General features: G+C 40.4%; 2 protein-coding genes across 3 annotated transcripts in view; both read left to right on the forward strand.

Moving 5' to 3' along the window:
- LOC119732430 overlaps positions 1-16,063 on the forward strand; it is a 30,948-nt gene extending 14,885 nt beyond the window's left edge. The window contains exons 4-8 of one of the 2 annotated variants that reach the window (XM_038205943.1): positions 8,716-8,955; positions 9,377-9,583; positions 9,983-10,093; positions 10,611-12,026; positions 12,269-16,063. In XM_038205943.1, the coding sequence (XP_038061871.1) occupies positions 8,716-8,955; positions 9,377-9,583; positions 9,983-10,093; positions 10,611-12,026; positions 12,269-13,113 (2,819 nt within the window). In that variant the 3' untranslated portion in view covers positions 13,114-16,063. The remainder of the gene's footprint in view (positions 1-8,715; positions 8,956-9,376; positions 9,584-9,982; positions 10,094-10,610; positions 12,027-12,268) is intronic. The other variant, XM_038205945.1, reaches the window with a different exon arrangement.
- A 1,260-nt stretch (positions 16,064-17,323) lies between these two features.
- Positions 17,324-18,602, forward strand: part of LOC119732432 (RUN and FYVE domain-containing protein 2-like) — a 30,255-nt gene continuing 28,976 nt past the window's right edge. Inside the window, exon 1 of the mRNA XM_038205949.1 lies at positions 17,324-17,534. The gene's annotated coding sequence lies outside the window, so the exon portion shown is untranslated. The remainder of the gene's footprint in view (positions 17,535-18,602) is intronic.

Here is an 18,602-nt window from a genome sequence, read left to right on the forward strand (position 1 = left end):
TTTTCGCAAACCTTTCAGTATTTATTTATTTGTTAAAGCCTGGTTTGGGAAGGGGAGGGCCATAAAATGCCAAAATGGGGGGGGGGGGGGAGGAGGGAGAATTTGGTAATTTGTGCAGCTTGGAATGAGCAGGAAACTCATATGAGTAACCGTCAGGCTCTGCTGGATTTAACAGGGTAGTCCTGAGAACTACTAGGGCCTGGTTTAAAACCATCTATGCTGCCTAGGCATATGACAATCTCACTCATTTTATACCTGGAAGATAAGGAATACAGATATTATGATAAAGCGCCTTGCCCAAGGACTCATTGCACCAAACTCATGGACTGGACTCAAGCCCACAGTCTGAACAATTACCCACACATCTTGAGTTAATTCTTCAGATCATATAGCTCCATGTTCAGACTACATGTACAGTTGAGTCTTGTTAATACAAACTCGTTCGGACCTAGCCAAATTGTTTGTTATATCAGAATTGTGTATGAAGAGGAACATCAGTCCCATTCATTGTGCACATAAATGCACAGTCGGGACTAAGGCTTTATGTTTGTTATAACCAGAATTTTGTATTAACAGAGTTTGTACTAACGAGAGTCGACTGTACATGTATGAGGCTATGGCACGCCATATGTAGCACCACAAGATTTTCAAAACCGGCATCATCTCTGCGAAAGAACTGCTCCCCTGTCAAAGAAGAATGCCCATCAAATGTTGATAAGATTCCTTCAGAAGAAAAACCAAAATCACCCAAGATTCTCTTCAAGATTAAAAAATGTATATTCTCATATTATTTTTTCATACGGTGGAATGGGCTTTTTGTGCAGCAAATCCAAGGTTGTCTCAGACAGACAGAAAAAAAAAAAATTGCCGGAGGGGTTGTTAACCAAGGATTGCTCCTGAATAGATTATTCATTAATTCATTAGCTGCTGAGTGTCTTGTTGTTGCGGCCAGGGCGCGATGGAGTGTGAGACACAAACCTCAGCCAATCACAGTAGAACTACGGTAATTACATTAGCAGGAGCGTCGACAATGCAGACACACTCAAGATATCCGATGTGATTCCAGTCATTGTTAGCAGAGCGGAAGCATTTGTCTTGTTTTTCACAAATTTGCCCTTGTTAGTCAAAATCTGATTGCTGCTCATACCTGACAGTTCTGGCTATTTTGTTTTCTCCATGTGCAATGGCACTCTGTTAGGAAGGTTCAGACTAAAATCAAGTAAAATTTTTGACAAATGTGGGAACAGTTTCAAGAAAGATTAGAAAGACTTGATTTTATTCTTGAAAGCAATGTTTTTCACCAGGGTAACAAACTTTTTCTCTCATTTGTTACCCTCGGATAGCAAAAGAAATATTTCAGTCCAAATTTGGAAACCCAGAGAAGTTATTTTTGGAATACAATATGCAGGTACCTGTGCAGTATGTGATGGTCATTTGAAGTCTGAACCTTTGCACTTCTAAAAATAAACCGGCATTTTTATGGTGAATTGTATATGAATAATAAAAGAATTTTCAAATAAGAATCATGAAGCATTCCCAATTGTCATTTTTAGATTGTACGTTTCCGAACCTGGAACTGAAACATAAAGCAGCACTGTGTATATATCCTTAGACCCTTCCTAAATTTTGCCTCGTTATATGTAGGTGGAGGAATAATGACCTCAAAGAGTTATTTAGAGCAAAGTTTCCTCTATCTAAGTTTCTAAATATCCAAATTTTCAGTCCCTCCTCAAATATACTTTTTATCGTCCTCAAAAACCTTTTATAAAAACAACAATTTTGTCCTCCTACACTTTTTCAAAAGGTTCAAAGTCTGCTAACAATTAGGCCAGGAAAAAAATTGATAGTTACGTTAATTCAACCAATTATTTTTGGCCTCTAGAAAATAGTCACTATAGAATTGTGCCAGTATACATGTACAATATGTTTATCGTTATTTTATGCTCAGAGACCCATGAGATTGACTGCGTAAATCACCCTAGCGGTACCCTGTTGTGAAGCTCAATTAAAACAAAAGACCTTGGCCAAAGGAAATTGCAAATAAATTAGAAATAAATTGACGGCTGGACGAAGTGATTACTTTCCAGCAGACACCAGGGAAGAAAAACATTATGGTTGTTTTGACATTGGTTGTGTTGTTGCTGATTGTTGACTTGGATGGTTTGATCCCCCCCCCCCCTTGAAATGATGAGAGTGAATAAAGACTTCATCAGTTGTTTATCCTCGGGAATTGACGGAAGAAAAACATGATCCACCAAATCATTTTTTCCTCTCTCAACGTCACCTCAGGCCTTTTTAATAGAATTGGTAGGTTTGGACAAACCTACACGCATGTATGACCGCACGGCTGGACAGTGCAATATGGTATTGGAGGGGAACACATGTTTATTTGCCCAAGTGCGCATTAGTCTGTTAATGTGCTTAGCGACAATCAACAGAAAACCAGTTAAAACAAATGCACCTCACATATCAGTTTGGCTGGTATCCAATTTAAGCTTAGGAAATATGCTTCGTACTTGGAAATTGCTAATACTATTTGCCATGAGTATGTATAGACATCAGTTCCTTTTGTTTCTCATTTATTTCTGTTATTTTCTAAGTGATGGATGTTATGAAATTGTTGTTTACCCCAAGTTTCAAGTGCAGCTGTCTGTAAGGCATTGGCAATCCAGGCTTCTCCAGAGTAGGTCAGTACTCTTGTCGAAAGGGAAGGGGGGGGGGGGGGGGTCGTTCCGTCGCTAGAACCCTGGATGAGTCAGATTCACGGCAGGCGCATAATCAACAACAATCTTCAATTTCCGACGGCAGCACACTGTGCAGCGATGCAGCGTGTCGGCTGGCGAGTCGGGGAGGAGATTTATTCATTTTTTGGTGTTTTGGAGAGAAGGGGAGGTTGTTGTTGTGGGTCTGCGTTGTCGGTCTTCGGCGAGGCTTCGCCAGGACGGGAGTGAATCATCTCTCCACTCAGGTGTTTACAAAAGGGAGGAGACGAGCGTGTTGCGATGAGGATCATTTTTCATTTCGAGCGCCGTCGGGGGCATAAATTTTTCAGTGGTGGCACGTTTTGGCCGTTCAGCTTTGAAGCTTTGCCGGAAACAGGAATTCTGAATGAATGTTAGCTAGGACAGTGACAAAAGGAACAGAGCGCAGAGCTCAGGGCCCCTAAAATAAAAGAAAAGAATGGAAACAGGAATTAACACCCGGAGATATTTTAGTTCGATAAACAAGACACAAATTGTAGAATATGTGGCACTGCAGGAAGGAAGAAATGCTTATTTCATTTGATACTGAATTTGCTTCATACAATGTTCGTTGATGGTACTTCGCAACTCCATGGTATTCCACCCATATCTGAACTGACAGTAAATTGAGCCACTTGATACTGTGTTATTGGAATGATGAAAGCCAGGGTATTTAAATATCATCAAAATCAATTAAACAAATAAGTACATGGGTTGTATTTCTGTAGCAATTTGTATTGTACAAGTGTACAATAACCTACCATCACAAAAAAATGACTACTTGGCAATCTAATGATCAGATGTGTTGCCTTTTCATGTCCACAAAGTACCACACAGTGCATGGACATTGTCTTCCAGCCAGGCTGTTTTTTGACTGTCCGGAGGGGCCTGTTATCTTTAATTGCTACAATTACTTTGTCCCTTGGGGGATGACTGTGACTGAACTGCTACTGTGTTACACCAAGTCATGTTTATAAGCTCAGCATGCAACTCCACTGCATTGTGCAACAAATACTGGCTACTGTGTTACACCTAAGCTGCAGTGTGCTTTCAGGAAACATTCCAATGAAAAAATGCAGGGACTTTCGACCAGCATGCAACTTTTCCTCCGATCAGCTTATTTCCTCGTTTTTCACATCACAATTAATGCCATTAAAAATTGAAAAACACTATATAAAGTCTTGTGAAGCTTAGATTTTCCTCTTTTTGGTTACTCCGAGTTACACGTCTGGTAAGAAATGATATAGATGCTGAAAGTGTGTCACCTGATAAAAACCAAATGGCCAAACAACCAAGCAAACAAACAAACAGACAGACTGGTATTGCTTGAAACCCCAAGGTGATTACTGGTACTGGATTGCTTGAATCTCAAAGTGAATCCTTACTGCAAGATAAAATCATGTACATAACATATTGCTTACAAGTGAATTTGGGAGTGAGTGAGATTAGGTAATACAACAAAATCCACATTACAATGTAGGCCACATGCCCCAAAGTTTCATCCATTGTGAATAATCCTACATGTACCGGTATATACATGTGTACAGACACCCAAGTTTTTAATCCTCAACAAATCTTTGGTAAACACAGCCACACAACACCATGTCCCAGTACTTGATGGAATTACCCAGTCCACTCGCTGCGTACATGATTGCATTAATATTTAATAACCAGGGGACAATGGCGCGCCTTTTTGGCACAGCATGCAAAACATCTCTTTCCCTCTTCTTAAAGACAGACATCGATTGGGGAAGTAGGTCCAGCATGGCCTCAGGCCGAAGGAAGACACTCTGGTGTCGCCCCCTTCATTATTCATGAACTTTTGTATTATCTGTTGCTCTCTTGGCATTCCAGAAATTTCACAATTTACTTGTTTCCTCCCAGTTGGGTATTTCTCAGTCTGGACTTAAATGTTAGCCATCTTGTGTAGGACTGGTTCTGTGTCTGTTTTAATTAATATGTAGAATATATAAACACTGACAGAAGTGTAAAAAAAAATCACCAATATTTTTCACTCTGTGAAAAAGAAAGGAAATAAAACGCAACTTATATTAGGCAACTCAAAGCTTGTTCGTTTTCATTTTAGTTTCAATCAGTTTTGCATTTACATTCCTTCCTCCTTTTGCATTGAAACTTTAAAAGACTTGAAACTATATAAAGTAACTGAGTGATCATGGTGACAAATTTATGTAAGTTATATTTAATTGTCTGACTTTCGAACCCATACAATTTTTTTCCTGTAATGATGGATTATTGGTTCTCGTGTGTGTACTGTACCATTAAATAATCACAGTATGTTATTAAGAGAAATGTCTGACTTCAGAAATCTATTTATGGAACCCCTTCTGCCCCTCCCCCAACCACCACCCAATAACGGTGAATACCGGTACATGTACATGTACGGATAGAAGTTGGTTCTGCATTCCATTCTTATAAGACATCCTGGAGTTTAATCCTGTTGGAACGCGCCAACAAAAGCCAGCCTCATTTGCATCTGCATTGGCCGGAGCGGGTTGACGGGCCGTAGCACTTTCAACTTTTTGTTTGGATCACCGCAAACAACACCATCTCCACCACCACTCACTTGCTAAAGGCACTTGATCAATAGTCCTGCAGAAACAAATTGGCCACCACAATACCTGCGGTTGTTTCTCACCACACCCCACGGCAAATGCTGATATTTCTGTACATTTTGAACCGCGTAAGAACAAGAAATGGTATAAAATGTTAATTTTATACGTCAAATTCAGCTTGGTAAAGAAATAGCAGCAAGTGGTGTAATTTGCAGTGTGTACAATCAAATATCTTGTGGCACACAAAACATCGCAGAGTTTGAAGTGAGAAATGGGAGCTTCCATTCCCATGCTGGTTTTTTTTTATTCTTTGTGTGATGTGTAGGAACTTTCTACTTGAATAGTCCTTTCAGCCAGCGACATTTCTGGCCCTAGGGTAGAAACGCAAAAGAGTGTTAGTAAAATGTACAGTTGAAGTGTTTATTCTAAGCTTCTGCTTCCTACCTGCTTTGTATAGATTTTTTCTTTCTTTTTATAGCCGCCTCTTGTGTGGAGCTTTATTGAAAAGCGTTTGGGAAAAAAAGGTGGGATTTTGCACTGTTAGCCAAAATATTAAGGTGCAGTGCTCTGTGATACTCAAACACAGTGAGGTTTGTGAAATACAGCCCCGAATGTTGTTGTGTGAGTTTTCATGAGTTGCTTCAGTAACCCTTCATCTGAAGGTGAATTCGAAACAAAAATCATGAGATAAGATAAATCCCTGCTCACATGATGCCCAGAAACTCACAATCGAGTGTGAAATATTTCCATCCTTTCCATGCAAATCAATACAGCAAATATAATCTTAGCGCCAAAACTTGTCCAGAAAAAACACGTGCTCGTCATAACATGTTTCTCGGTCAAAAAAAAAAAGAATTAGTATTTGATTGATTTGTTGATCAGTTTTTGTAGATACATACAAATGAACATATGTAGACAGGGTCGTAGATATTAACTCTGCCATAGCTGTATTGATTAATCGAACAATACCGCGTTCCCGGAAAGTCGTGATGTTAGCCAACAAATATGTGTACTACATGTAAATGCACACGTAGGCCTACGTATGTGCAGTTTGGTGACTGGAACTGGAAGTTTAATTATTAGTAACTAACCAGATGGCGATTTGTTTAGAAATTATACGGTTTGGTCTGTTTGCATGTTGATGTCTAATTAAAACACGTCGACAAAATTCTCCAATATGTGAAGTGTAAAATCCTTGCCACGAATAATGTGTGGGATTAAGCGGCATGCTCATGACAAAATGTGTGGCATAAGATTTGAGGCTTTGCATGGTGGAGCATCGGTATCGTTTCGGTTTGCGGAAACACCATGTGGTAATAACTACTGCTTAGAAGATATTTAGTTCTGAAAAGAACTTGTCCTGCTTATTATCAACTTCGCTAAGTAGTTTTTTGTTCTGATAAGAACAGTCCTGCTGTAAGTTCTAAACGAACTTGTCTTTGGTCTCAACGTTTCGACTAGCCTGCTCTAGTCATCGTCAGGAACCCCAAAAATACAAGTTGTATGTATTGTGGCAACCCCAAAAATACAAGTTGTACTATTGAATCAATACAGTTAGGGCTAGAGAAAGTTAAATTGCTGCAAATCACACAAAGTTGTAATATATTTGATTTGAAGGAAACAATACGGTGCATTTGAAAGAAAAATTTGAATTAACCCTATCCTTACATGTACCAACTCCATCCAAATCCATCCTCTCATTTTGGGGGATTTTGGCAGATAAGCCATGTGTACAAAGTCCATCACAATCCACCAGCACCAGTGGTGGATTTCAATGGATTTGTTCCTGAAGCATTATGTGAAGCAGAGTGAGCGATGGATTTTGATGGACATGGTCTTCTACTTAGTAAAACTAAGTAGGGAGTTTGGGTTATTACTCAAATCATGGTTAAACCGTGATTTAGTAACAGACATCACATTTTATGCTTATAAAAAAGGCCTTCAAGTTCCTAACGTTAGAACTTTTCTAAATCCTCCAAAATCTACCACTGTGAAGAAACTAAACAACAAAGTCTCTGTAATTGTCAGTTTAGTTGGCATGAAGCTCAGCTGTATGTACATGTATTTGTTTGGGTTCTACCGTACCGTCCTCAATCCTGCAAAATCTGTCAAAACCCTCCTTGTGGAATTTAAAGGATCTGAGAGCATTGGGGTTTATAAGGCAGAGCTGCCAACTCTCCCTGATTCTGCAGAAAGATCCCCGAAAAAAACCTAATTTTTCCATGTTCTGATGAACAATTTAAAAAATCTTCCTGATTATGGAACCTTTTTCCTTATTAATATTATATTGAATGTAATTCTAAATATCTCCCTGATTGTTGTACCAAATCTCCCTGATTGCAAGATGCTAATGTTGGCAGCTCTGATAAGGCAAAAACTTCTTTTGACCCAAGGCTTGGGCATGTAAGAAAATAATGTTGACTACTTTAAGCTGGGTGAATCATAACACGAGACATTGCTAAAGTCTCCATCGTGCATTGGCGCCCACACATACCCTTTGAGAGCTTAAGATTGCCCCACCAACATCTCAGAATCCTTTGTCAACAGCCACTCTTGTTGTCCAGACTTGGAGCAGGGATTTTCCATCCCTCTGCTCATCAACAAGAGAGGATGCCCTGAATGAAATAGAAAGGGGGTAATCTTGCCAAAAGGAGAATTAAGAAATGTGGGATTCAGGGGGGAAAAAGGGCAAACTTCAGCTTAAGTCTTGGACTCAACAGGTGGCTCGATGTGTGAAGAAAGAAGATTCATCCAGTAATTACAGTGTAGTTGTACATGTATGTGTCACATGGGCGGGGGGGGGGGGGGGGGGGGTGAAATATTTGCATTATAGTATGAGGTTGAGAAATTTGAAGAAAGGCTTGTTTGAGAAATGATGGGACAGAATATGTACAGGTTTTTTGAGTGCTTGTGACTATAGTTGCCACCAGCAGTCATTTTGCTTGTCCATTGAAAAAAAAAAAAATTAGAAGTATGGATTAATTTAATTTCCATAGATCGCGGTATTGTAATTACGTTAGTTATACAAGTTATAGATATACAGTTAACCCTAACCCTCAAGTGTTCATTTGAATTATCAAGAATCTTTTTAATTGAGCATGGAACGTTATGGTTAAAGATAATCTACATTGTATGCTTCACTGTAGCTTGTTGCACATCTTTATGTCTTAGTCTGTCTTCCTGTAGTTCATGGTTCGTTTGGACTCTCATGAACCAAAACTTGCTTCTACATGTACCCTTGTTAACGGCAACCCCAAAAATGGAGATTGGCAGGCAGACAGCTACAGCTTGTTTGTGACTGGACAAAAAGTATCTGTGCCACAGCATCAGTGTTTCAATTTTTTGAAGTCTTACTCTAAAGCACTCTCATGTTCCTCATTTTCCCGATTTTCCAACTCCAGATCAAATTGTCCTGAAATTCTACAAGGGTCAGGACCAGCTGCTGTCGGGCAAAGAGATCCGACGAGAGCAGATTGTGCTCTCGGCGCAGAACTTCTGCGGGGTGGAATCCTGCGTCCGACATCCCAAGAACCCCTTCGTGTTGACCATCATCTGCCTGGATCAGATCGTCTTGCTCTCATTTGCTTGCCACAAGGACCTCTTGACGTGGTTTGAGAAGACGTATGTGACGCTAGGAAATGGTTAGTATCTCAGCTGTACTCATAGATTTTCAACTATAATTGACATTTCCTGTTTTTCTGGTACAACTATAAATATAACGGTAGTATAAATATTGTTTCTGGCAATTATTTTGTACCTATACATTGCTCATTATAACCCTCCGTTAATACAGGTACCTTCATGTTTTCACTGCAAAATGCTCTAGGATTATTTGGAACGACCTTACGGACTCACTGTAGTGATTATACATGTAGATTGCGCTGTGTGAAGCCCATGAAAGACACACTGTATGCGCACTGGTCTGCACACTTAAGGAAATACACAACTAAATTTCAACTGTGATGTGTTCCGACCCATGACAACTTTGTGTAAAGTGGGTCCTTGGAAGAGCTTTATAATTTTAAAATAAACTTATAATGTATGAAACATTTCCTCCTGCAGCAGCCACTAAATTCAAATGCACGGTGGAGGTGCCCAATGGCGGTCGTCTCCGGCCCGGCCCAGGCCTCCTCTATTTCCATGACAACCACTTTGCCATTACTGACGAGGTGCCCTCTCGGCTGATAGGCAGCTGGAGTCTGGCAAACCTCTCCCGATATGGAATCATCGAGGAGGGATTCGCCTTCGAAGTCAGGTCAACCAGTAAAGGTGAGACTTGAATCTTTTGTCTTTTTGAACCACAGTCCAATCACAAGTCAAAACACAAGTCCACCACCGTCAAATCACAAGTCTGTCTTGTGATACACTTGTAAGGATTTGGATGGACTTAATTTACAACCCTCTGTTGAACAAGGGTATTCTGTACATACCTAGGGCTCATTAAAGGTGACCCAGGAATAGAGCTCCCCCCCCCCCCCCCCCCTTAGAACAAATCTCATTAAATCTATAAATTGAGACACTTACCACACACTGTCACAAGATTTTGAAATCAGTTGACTTCTGTTTTCCTACTGCACTGCTAACAAAAATTTTAATCATTGTTCCCCGGTAATTTTTTCTGACGTACTAATATAATAACCAATATTTTTTTACCTGTGTCATCAACAGATGGGGGTGCATTTGTCGTGATCACGCAGCATGCGGAATCTCTTAAATCCCACTTCGATGCTGCCACCTGCAGCCCTTCCTCCAACAGGTGGTCTCATGTATCCAGCACGGGTAAGTAGTTAACAGTGCACTGTAGCGCTTGTATAATGCCACTGTGCGTAAACACAAATCAAAGGCATAACTCGACTCATTAATTGGCAAGCACCCTGGTACATCTATACCACAACCTCACGTACAACGTAATACAAGTGACATAATCGATTGAGGCTGTGTTCTAACAACCCATTCATGGATTAAAAACTTGTCCATATTTACTCAGACTATGCTGGAAAGATCACTGTTAATCAAGAGGTTTTAAATTATAAGATTTGAGGCTTTGCATGGTGGAGTATCGGTATCGTTTCGGTTTGCGGTAACACCATGTGGTAATAACTACTGCTTAGAAGATAGTTAGTTCTGAAAAGAACTTGTCCTGCTTATTATCATCTTTCGCTAAGTCATTTTTGTTCTAATAAGAACAGTCCTGCTTTAAGTTCTAAAATAACTTGTCTTTGGTCTCAACATTTTGACGAGCCTGCTCTAGTCATCGTCAGGAGGTTTTTAATTATACATAATTTTCCATTGGCAGTGTCCATTCATGAGGAGCTGGCCCCAAGGAGGAGAGACTTCTCAGAAGAGATGCGTTGCCTGCTGGCATCGAGCAGAAACAATGACCATCAGTCAGGTGGTAATAGCCCCGGAGGCACGTACCCCTACCCATCAGGTACAAACCCAACGCAAGTCAGGAGTCCCGCGATGCTGGAACACTGTTCTAATCGCAGGAACCAGCTGCAACGCAACCAGGCACTCGGCGGACGCTTTATCGAGATGATTGAGATGGACCAGTCCTGGGGGGTTGGAGGGGGCAGTAGCGGTAGCAGCAGTGGCAGCAGTGTTGAGACCATCTTCAACACCTGCGACGGTCTCCGGTCCCCCAAGAAGACCACTCCCATTCGGGAGCAGAACTACGAGGTCATGGCCTCCTTTAATCACCTGCGAGAGGCCGAGGATTCCTCAAACGGGAACGCACCTCACATAGGGGACCTTCACGAGGCCTGTGCAATCTGTCAAGGTGGCAAGAAATCCCAGAGTGGGGACAGTGAGCGGGAAGAGCATGAATATGTTAATCTACCCCCGCCCAAGAATGGCAAACGGTCAAACCAACAGGGTCCAACGGATGGGGAAAACCTCAATAGGAGTCACGTGCATGTACCTGCTTTGGAGACAAAACTGGAGAAAGCTGAAAAGCAGACACCAACGTTTGCTAGTAATTCCGCACATGCACGGTCGATGAGCTTGCCACTTAACGAGGATTATTTACTCATGAAATATCACGAGAGTGAGAACTCCAAACCTGCAGCCAGCAAGACGGGCAAAACCAGAAGCCTGTCAGTTCAACCTTCCATGGAGCGCTCTGATAACCTCCCCGCACCGTTTGATGATCTTCTGCCAGCAAGCACTTTGCAAGGCATGCTGGAGGATTTGCCCAATACAGGGAAAAGGTCCCGCAACCGCTCAACTAGTAGAGACATTCAGAGTGACATTCCTGTTCCGTTCCATCACGGGGACTTGGTGAAGCCTGTTGGACCCATCGCAATGCTCAGACTCAACAGTGTATCCAGCAGCAGTAGCGAGTCAGTCAGTTCGGCGAGCGAATCACTACTTGACGCTCAGATCTCCCGTGGCGCATCCTTCAGCCGGCCGCGGCAGTCGTCCGTTGGAGCCTCGTACCAGAGAGGTTTTGCCAAAATCCACTCCCGCAGTCACGATGAACGTTCCTCATCCCCGCCCGTTGATGTTGCGACGATGAAATTTCCGTCTCGAAAGTCTGATCCTGATTTCCAGAGGATGCTTGGGCAAAGAGATGAGGACTCTGAAACATTTGTTTATGCGAGGAAAGGATCGATAGAACGTAGACCAGAGAGTCCAATATCTAGCGCCCCGTCCGTCACATCCTATATCACCAGAAGAAGGCAATCGTTTCAGCGAGCTGAGAACTCATTAGGTTTGTACCAGATTTATTGAAGTATTCTACCCTTCCTTACTCAGGGAATTTCTATTGATGTGGGGATACTTGACATATCCATGTACAACTTCAGATCATCCTTGGAAGATGGTAATTGTGTAGATCAAATTACCAAGAGATGGTTGATGAAGCACATCCAATGATTACAACTTACAAAGCTCGCCTTTTGACTACAGTAGAACAAATTTTAAATTGTGATATCCACCTTTTATTTGTTACAGATGAGACAAAGGGCCGGTCATTGGAGGATAAGTCTACCATGAACGTTCAGAGACGGAAACGCTGCAATACAGATCCCTCTGTTGTGTTCACAACACCTGGTGATGGCACAGCCTGGTGCCGTGATCCTAAGGATGATGAGGATGCCGAGGGCGATGGTTATCTCATCATGAAGCCAGTGTATGAGGAGAAGCTCAAAAGATTCCAGTCTCGCCAGCAGTCCAGCCCCGTGATTCAGGCCATGCCTCAGAGTCCCTTACACTCTGGGGAGAAGACCTCTTTCTTGCAGTCTAAACTGAAACGCTCGGCGACAGTGAGCGGGGAGGTGAGTGCACTCTCTCCGACGCGCTTCAGTCAGCGTACCATGAGCCTGCGGGAGCGTCCCGCTCGGACTGCGGCAACCCCTCCGCGAGACCGGAAGTCCAGCATGAGCTTCATGGACCGCTTCCTGCGCAAGCGGGGTGGCTCCGAGGGTGCCGTCAAGCTGGATATATCCCGGCCACGCCACAAGCACAACTATGCTAGCATCGACCCGGAGAATGTAGCGCGGCGTGCTAGCCTGAAATCTCGTATGGAAAGCATCGATAACCCTGTGGAAGTGGACATCCTAGATGACGAGGAATTCAGCGAAAGCCTTAACCAGTTCATGACGGAGAACCCCCGCTCCCTGGCGGATAACAGTGGCACATCCTCAGCTCCTTCTAGTATCCAATACAACCAAATTGAAGCCAACAGGAGACAGTCCATGGGCCAAGACACCGGAATCAATTTCACTGCCGATGTGGATGCTGTGGTGTTCAGTGAGGATCGGAAGGTAGAAAGCTCTAATGAATATCTCAATCTATGACAAAAAGAAAAACTTTTGCTGCAATTATCTCTCACATGGTATCTGGTATCTGTACTTGAAATTGTTGTCTTAGATATCTGTGAGAAGAAAATTAGTACTTTACAATTTGAAAGAATGTTGCAAGACACAAAACGTTCTTTCAAAGAGTTTGCTGTGTCAAAGCAACAGTTTGTGCAGTCGCTGCCGTCTTTGTGAGTCTTTGCTGACACAAAAACAACCAGCTCAGAAAAAGATTCATTACTTCATTAAACTAAAAAGGCAAAATTGGCAATTTCTACTAAAAGAACCGTGTCATGTCTAAGATGCATTCATTATAAAGAGTAGTAATGAGTACAATATGGCAGTATTTGTCGTGCTAGTTCAAGCTCCAAACATTTGTAAAGTGGAAGAGGTATCTGTATTCAGTGTATTGTCAGTTGTGATTTTGGTGACCTACTTGTGTGTTAAATATGTACCACTTTTCTACATCGTCAGAATTTTTTTTCAGCACAAACCTGCAAAAGAAGTACAAGGTGTTAACATGTGATGGACCAAAAAAAGTGTTTTTGATAAAGAGTGTGTCGAGTACATGTATGTTGTATGGTGTAAGTAGTTAAAGAATAGGGGAAAATGGCACTTGTGTAAAATGTACACAATATATATGAATGACACGTGATGTCGCAAGATTGTAGTGAAAAATAATTATTACTCGGATTTCTAAGATGATTGTTGTCACAAAGGATGCATAAAAGGAAGCAGAAAGGTTAAACTTTTGATTACCTACACGTGTAGTTAATACGTTTGGATGCAAAATATCCTTGTACTTTGATAACAGTATACAGTGGTCTTTTTAGTCCCAATTTGGGGATGTCTAGCCTGCTGCTGATTCGGTCAACTTATACATAACGGATTCCACGATCCGCACAAAATATTCATGATGAAGTATCCTCCTTTTCACACTTGCTAAAAGAAACCCGAACCTCATTTCCAAATGATCTTCCATTTGAAACAAAAGAAAAGATCACATTGCAGCAATTTTTTTGTTACTGCTACCGGTGCCCACTTCCCCATAAGCACGTTGGAACTCCAAGAAATGTTGTGAATAGAGGTTATTCACAGACGCAATGCACTATAATTATGCAAGTGACAACAAAAAACACTTATGCAGATTAGCGCAAACACTTCTCTTCCTGATTTGAAAACTATAGCACGGATCCGTTTTCTTCCTAGAAAGCATTTCAATGCAAACATTTATTTCAAGTCATATTCCATGTTTGATAATGAAATCGTGTTTACAATGTTACAATTGTGGAGTTTGAAAAGTAACTTGGCATCCGCAGAATTTTTTTTTTTTTTACCCACTCTCACATTTGAATTTAAAATTGACCAAAGTGGGATTTGAACCTTGTACTGCCGTACACAGTATCAGGCAGTCTACCACCTGGGAGACAGAAAGCATACATGTACGGCTTTTAGTCTCCAATGACAACATTAATGACTATTTGAGTCTGAATATTTGCCAGACATATTCCCACGTACAAGCACTCCTTTTCTACTCTGTACTATGTTATGTATTTCAGATGTGTGTAGATATGCAAAAATACACGCACTCCGTGAGCAAGGTCTAAAATTAAATGAAATACAAACACTGTCAGCTGTTTTGATTGAATTCACGGATAAAGCCGATCAAACCAGAGGACTCTGGACTTCCTCTGTATTCAAATTGTTATTCCCCGTTTTGGTATAACTTTGCAAACAATGGAAGTTTGTTATTAAACGATTCATTTTAGGTGACTGCAATTCTTGCACTTTGTTCGTAGAAATATGCATAACAAACTTCTTTCTCGTCAATTAATACTGCTAGTGAGGGTTGGCAACTGGCCACGTTGGCAACTGGCAGGTAATGGTATCAGCTCTTGAAAAGCAAACTTGTTTGGTGTTTTGCTTGCAAATTTGTGTGTAGCTCTTGGCCCTGCCTATACACAGCGTTATGGGGACGTTTTTCATTGTTAGGGTAATTAGGACCGAGTTATGGGGACTTTCTGCTGTCCCCACACTGCCACAGCATTTTCGGTCCCCACAAATACCTCGTACAGACGAGTGTATGTTCCCACAACTACGGAGCAATTAAGACTTTCAGAACTGGTAAGAAAATCAAGAACAGTTTTCAAGATGAAGTGAAAAAAGGACTGGGAACAGATTTTTCTATGCTCACGTGACCCCAGAATATTGCTTTATGGGAGTTGGAATGGTATCTATGTTTATACTGGTTGATATCGGGAACACATTGGAAGTAAAGAGAGTAATTTGAGGCATCAGTGGGCATTTCTTGTAGAGGTAGTCTATATAAGCACGAAGAGTTTATTTCAAAGGCAGTATTTATCAGACTCTGGAAGCAAACTCTTCTCATGGCTCATTCTTGTCTAAACCTTTCAACAAGAACATTATGATCTTTATATTTGGCGCTCGATTATTTTTTAGGAGTGTTACCTTTTATATAAATTTTTAGCCATCTGTCTTTTAAAGTAAGACCAGGCAGAGGTTTTGACTGTTTAAATATTTTCCCTTTATTTATTTAAATCACTGTGATTTTGTAATTCGCCCACTGTATTCATTTTGCAATTATCAAATTTAGTGAAAAATTAACGTTACTTTCCAGAAAGTATTGTCGGTTCGACTATAAAGTTGAACAGCAAGACAGAAATGTTCGTCTTTCATTGATCATGTTTGTATATTTATGTTGGATGTGAAGAAACTAAAAAAAAGAAGCTATTATTATGCAATATTATTTGGATTGATTTGTACATGAGTAAAAACAAACAAGAAACAAAAATGTGTGGCCATTTTGCACCTACATGTCGCTGTATAGTGTAATTATTGAGTTGAATTATATTTGTATATATATTATATGAGAATTTCACTTGCAAGTTTTTTTGTACAGTAAAGCAAATAAATATTTAATTTTCAAGGAGTTCTTTGTGAGCTAGTGTGCGTCTTTTTATTGCTGCTTTGGTTATTGATGGAAGTGTCGGGTGTGTTTGCACCAAGAGCTCCATTCTTAGGTTGGACGATACTTGGCAATAAAAGACTGAATAAATAAAGAGTTGAGATTATACCGTAAATATATATTTTTTAAACCTGCAGAAGCTTGGAAACTTGGAACTTGACCATAATGCTTAAGATTTCACAATGTCTGACTTGAGACTAAACCCTAAAAAAGACCTCACGATATAGACCTCAGAAATCCAAACAACTGAGACTTGACAGTATTTCACGCATTAAGAAGCCAAGATATGCGATAGCGTCAAATCATGAGATCCAGATGGATTAAAAGATCACTTGAAAGGTTCAATATTTTGTACAGCATGCATTCCAGAGTTACTGCCATCATGCTCGTAAGCTTTACTGAACTGGCATTGATTGGCTAAAGTTGGTAATCCCCCCCCCCCCCTCCAAACAACTGAAATTGTGCAATTCCATTGTTCAGTCGGTAACAAAACCTCAAACATCGAATTCACAGAAATCCACGTGGTGTTATTCGCACCAGCAAAGTAACCGCCAAAAACAAAACAACTGAAAACAAACAAATAATTATGAAATACCTCCGGTATTTTGCCAACATGGATTGCACACAAAGTTTGTTCAAACAATTCCACTCCAAAGTCCACTGCACAGGATATTTACAGTCTGTTTAGCACTTGATAATAATGTGACGGGAGTCGCAGTAGAGATACCGCAACATCGCCACTTCCGGTTTTATATTTTTGACCGAAAACAAAATGGGCTCTACATTTTGTATTTGGGTTTAAGTTGTTTTTCTCGGTCTTTACTGCGTGGGTTTGTCGAGTCCAAAAAAGAATGATCTATTTTATCAAACGCGTCACGAAAATTGATTTATTTTACAACGTGGTAGACCGAAAGTTGCGTTCTTTAGCAAAAACACGTTTCACGCTTTAAAGATCAGACGTATGACTTCACAAGGGCATGTCTAAAGCAGTGAAGGGAAGGAGGCGCAAAAAAACGAGGAATTAAAATAAAACGTGGACTCCCCATTTCTAAAACTGGATGATACTTGACAAATACCAGTGCGTAGAAGCACTTTTGTGTGTCTGCTATTGTTAAGATAATTACCTATTGTTACCAAAAATTAATGGTCCTGCGTGTACTCAAGCGTGCGCATACAACCTACCAATGCATTAGCACGTGGCGGATTTTTGAATTTGCAGTGCCAGTGCAGACGATGTAGTGGTCGACAGCAGGTTAACAAAAATACTAGGGAGTTGTTTTAGACAAATATCAACCATTATCAATGTTATTTTCGTGTCTTGTCCTAATTTTGATCCTTGATACGTCCTCCATCTTCGACAGTGGATTAACTTCATATAGCTCTTCGCCCGCCTTGCTTGCTCACTTTGTGACTCGATGATTATCTTAGAAACAAGGTAGGTGAGATGACCATTAAATTTTTGTTGTTTATACACTTGCAAATTGGCGTCACTACATTTCTTTCGTTAGGCATTACATATCTGTAGGTAACTGGCTTTAATTTTGATGCTAATAAGAAGAAAAAAAAGTCTGTCAAGATATAACTTTGCCTTTTGTTTCGTGTACAAGACAATTAAGGGAAAATGAGTTTTGTTTGATTTTGTAATGAAATAAAAGTCTTTCCTTGATCGCCACTTGTTGAGGGCGTCCTTCATGGCCACCGTTAAAATCACGCATGTGCTTGGCTACGGGTGCAACCCTGCTTTAAAATTCCCATAAACACTAGTGCTAAATGCCCTTACTTCAAAATTTTTTTAAAAATACTCAGAACTCTCACGGGTATTTAAGTTGCACAGAAATATGGTGATCAACATGTCCTCTTTCATTTTCTTTTCATTTTTTTGGTGGGTTAACATTGACTTTTCGAGAAATTCTCACCCAAAGAAGAATTTTTATCAAAATTTCAAAAAGGTAAGGGGTTAGCCTTGCATTTTTGCAAAAACGGGACAAAACTCAATTTTTATCAAAATTAAAAACTGTAAGGGGTTAGCCTTGTATTTTAGCAAAAACGGGACAAAACTCAATTTCTATCAATATTTCAAAATGGTAAGGGGTTAGCCTTGCATTTTTGACAAAATGGGACAAAACTCAATTTTTATCCAAATTTCAAAATGATAAGGGGTTAGCCTTGCATTTTTAACAAAAAACAGGACAAAACTAAATTTTTATCAAAATTCAAAACTGTAAGGGGTTAGCCTTGCATTTTTGCAAAAACGGGACAAAACTCAATTTTTCTCAAAATTTCAAAATGGTAAAGGGTTAGCCTTGCATTTTTGACAAAACGGGACAAAACTCAATTTTTATCAAAGTTTCAAAATGATAAGGGGTTAGCCTTGCATTTTTAACAAAACAGGACAAAACTAAATTTTTATCAAAATTCAAAACTGTAAGGGGTTAGCCTTGCATTTTTGACAAAACGGGACAAGACTCAATTTGTATCAAAATTCAAAATTGTAAGGGGTAAG

This window comes from Patiria miniata, unplaced genomic scaffold (genome assembly GCF_015706575.1).
Source record: "Patiria miniata isolate m_02_andy unplaced genomic scaffold, ASM1570657v1 HiC_scaffold_24, whole genome shotgun sequence".
Taxonomy (NCBI): domain Eukaryota; kingdom Metazoa; phylum Echinodermata; class Asteroidea; order Valvatida; family Asterinidae; genus Patiria; species Patiria miniata.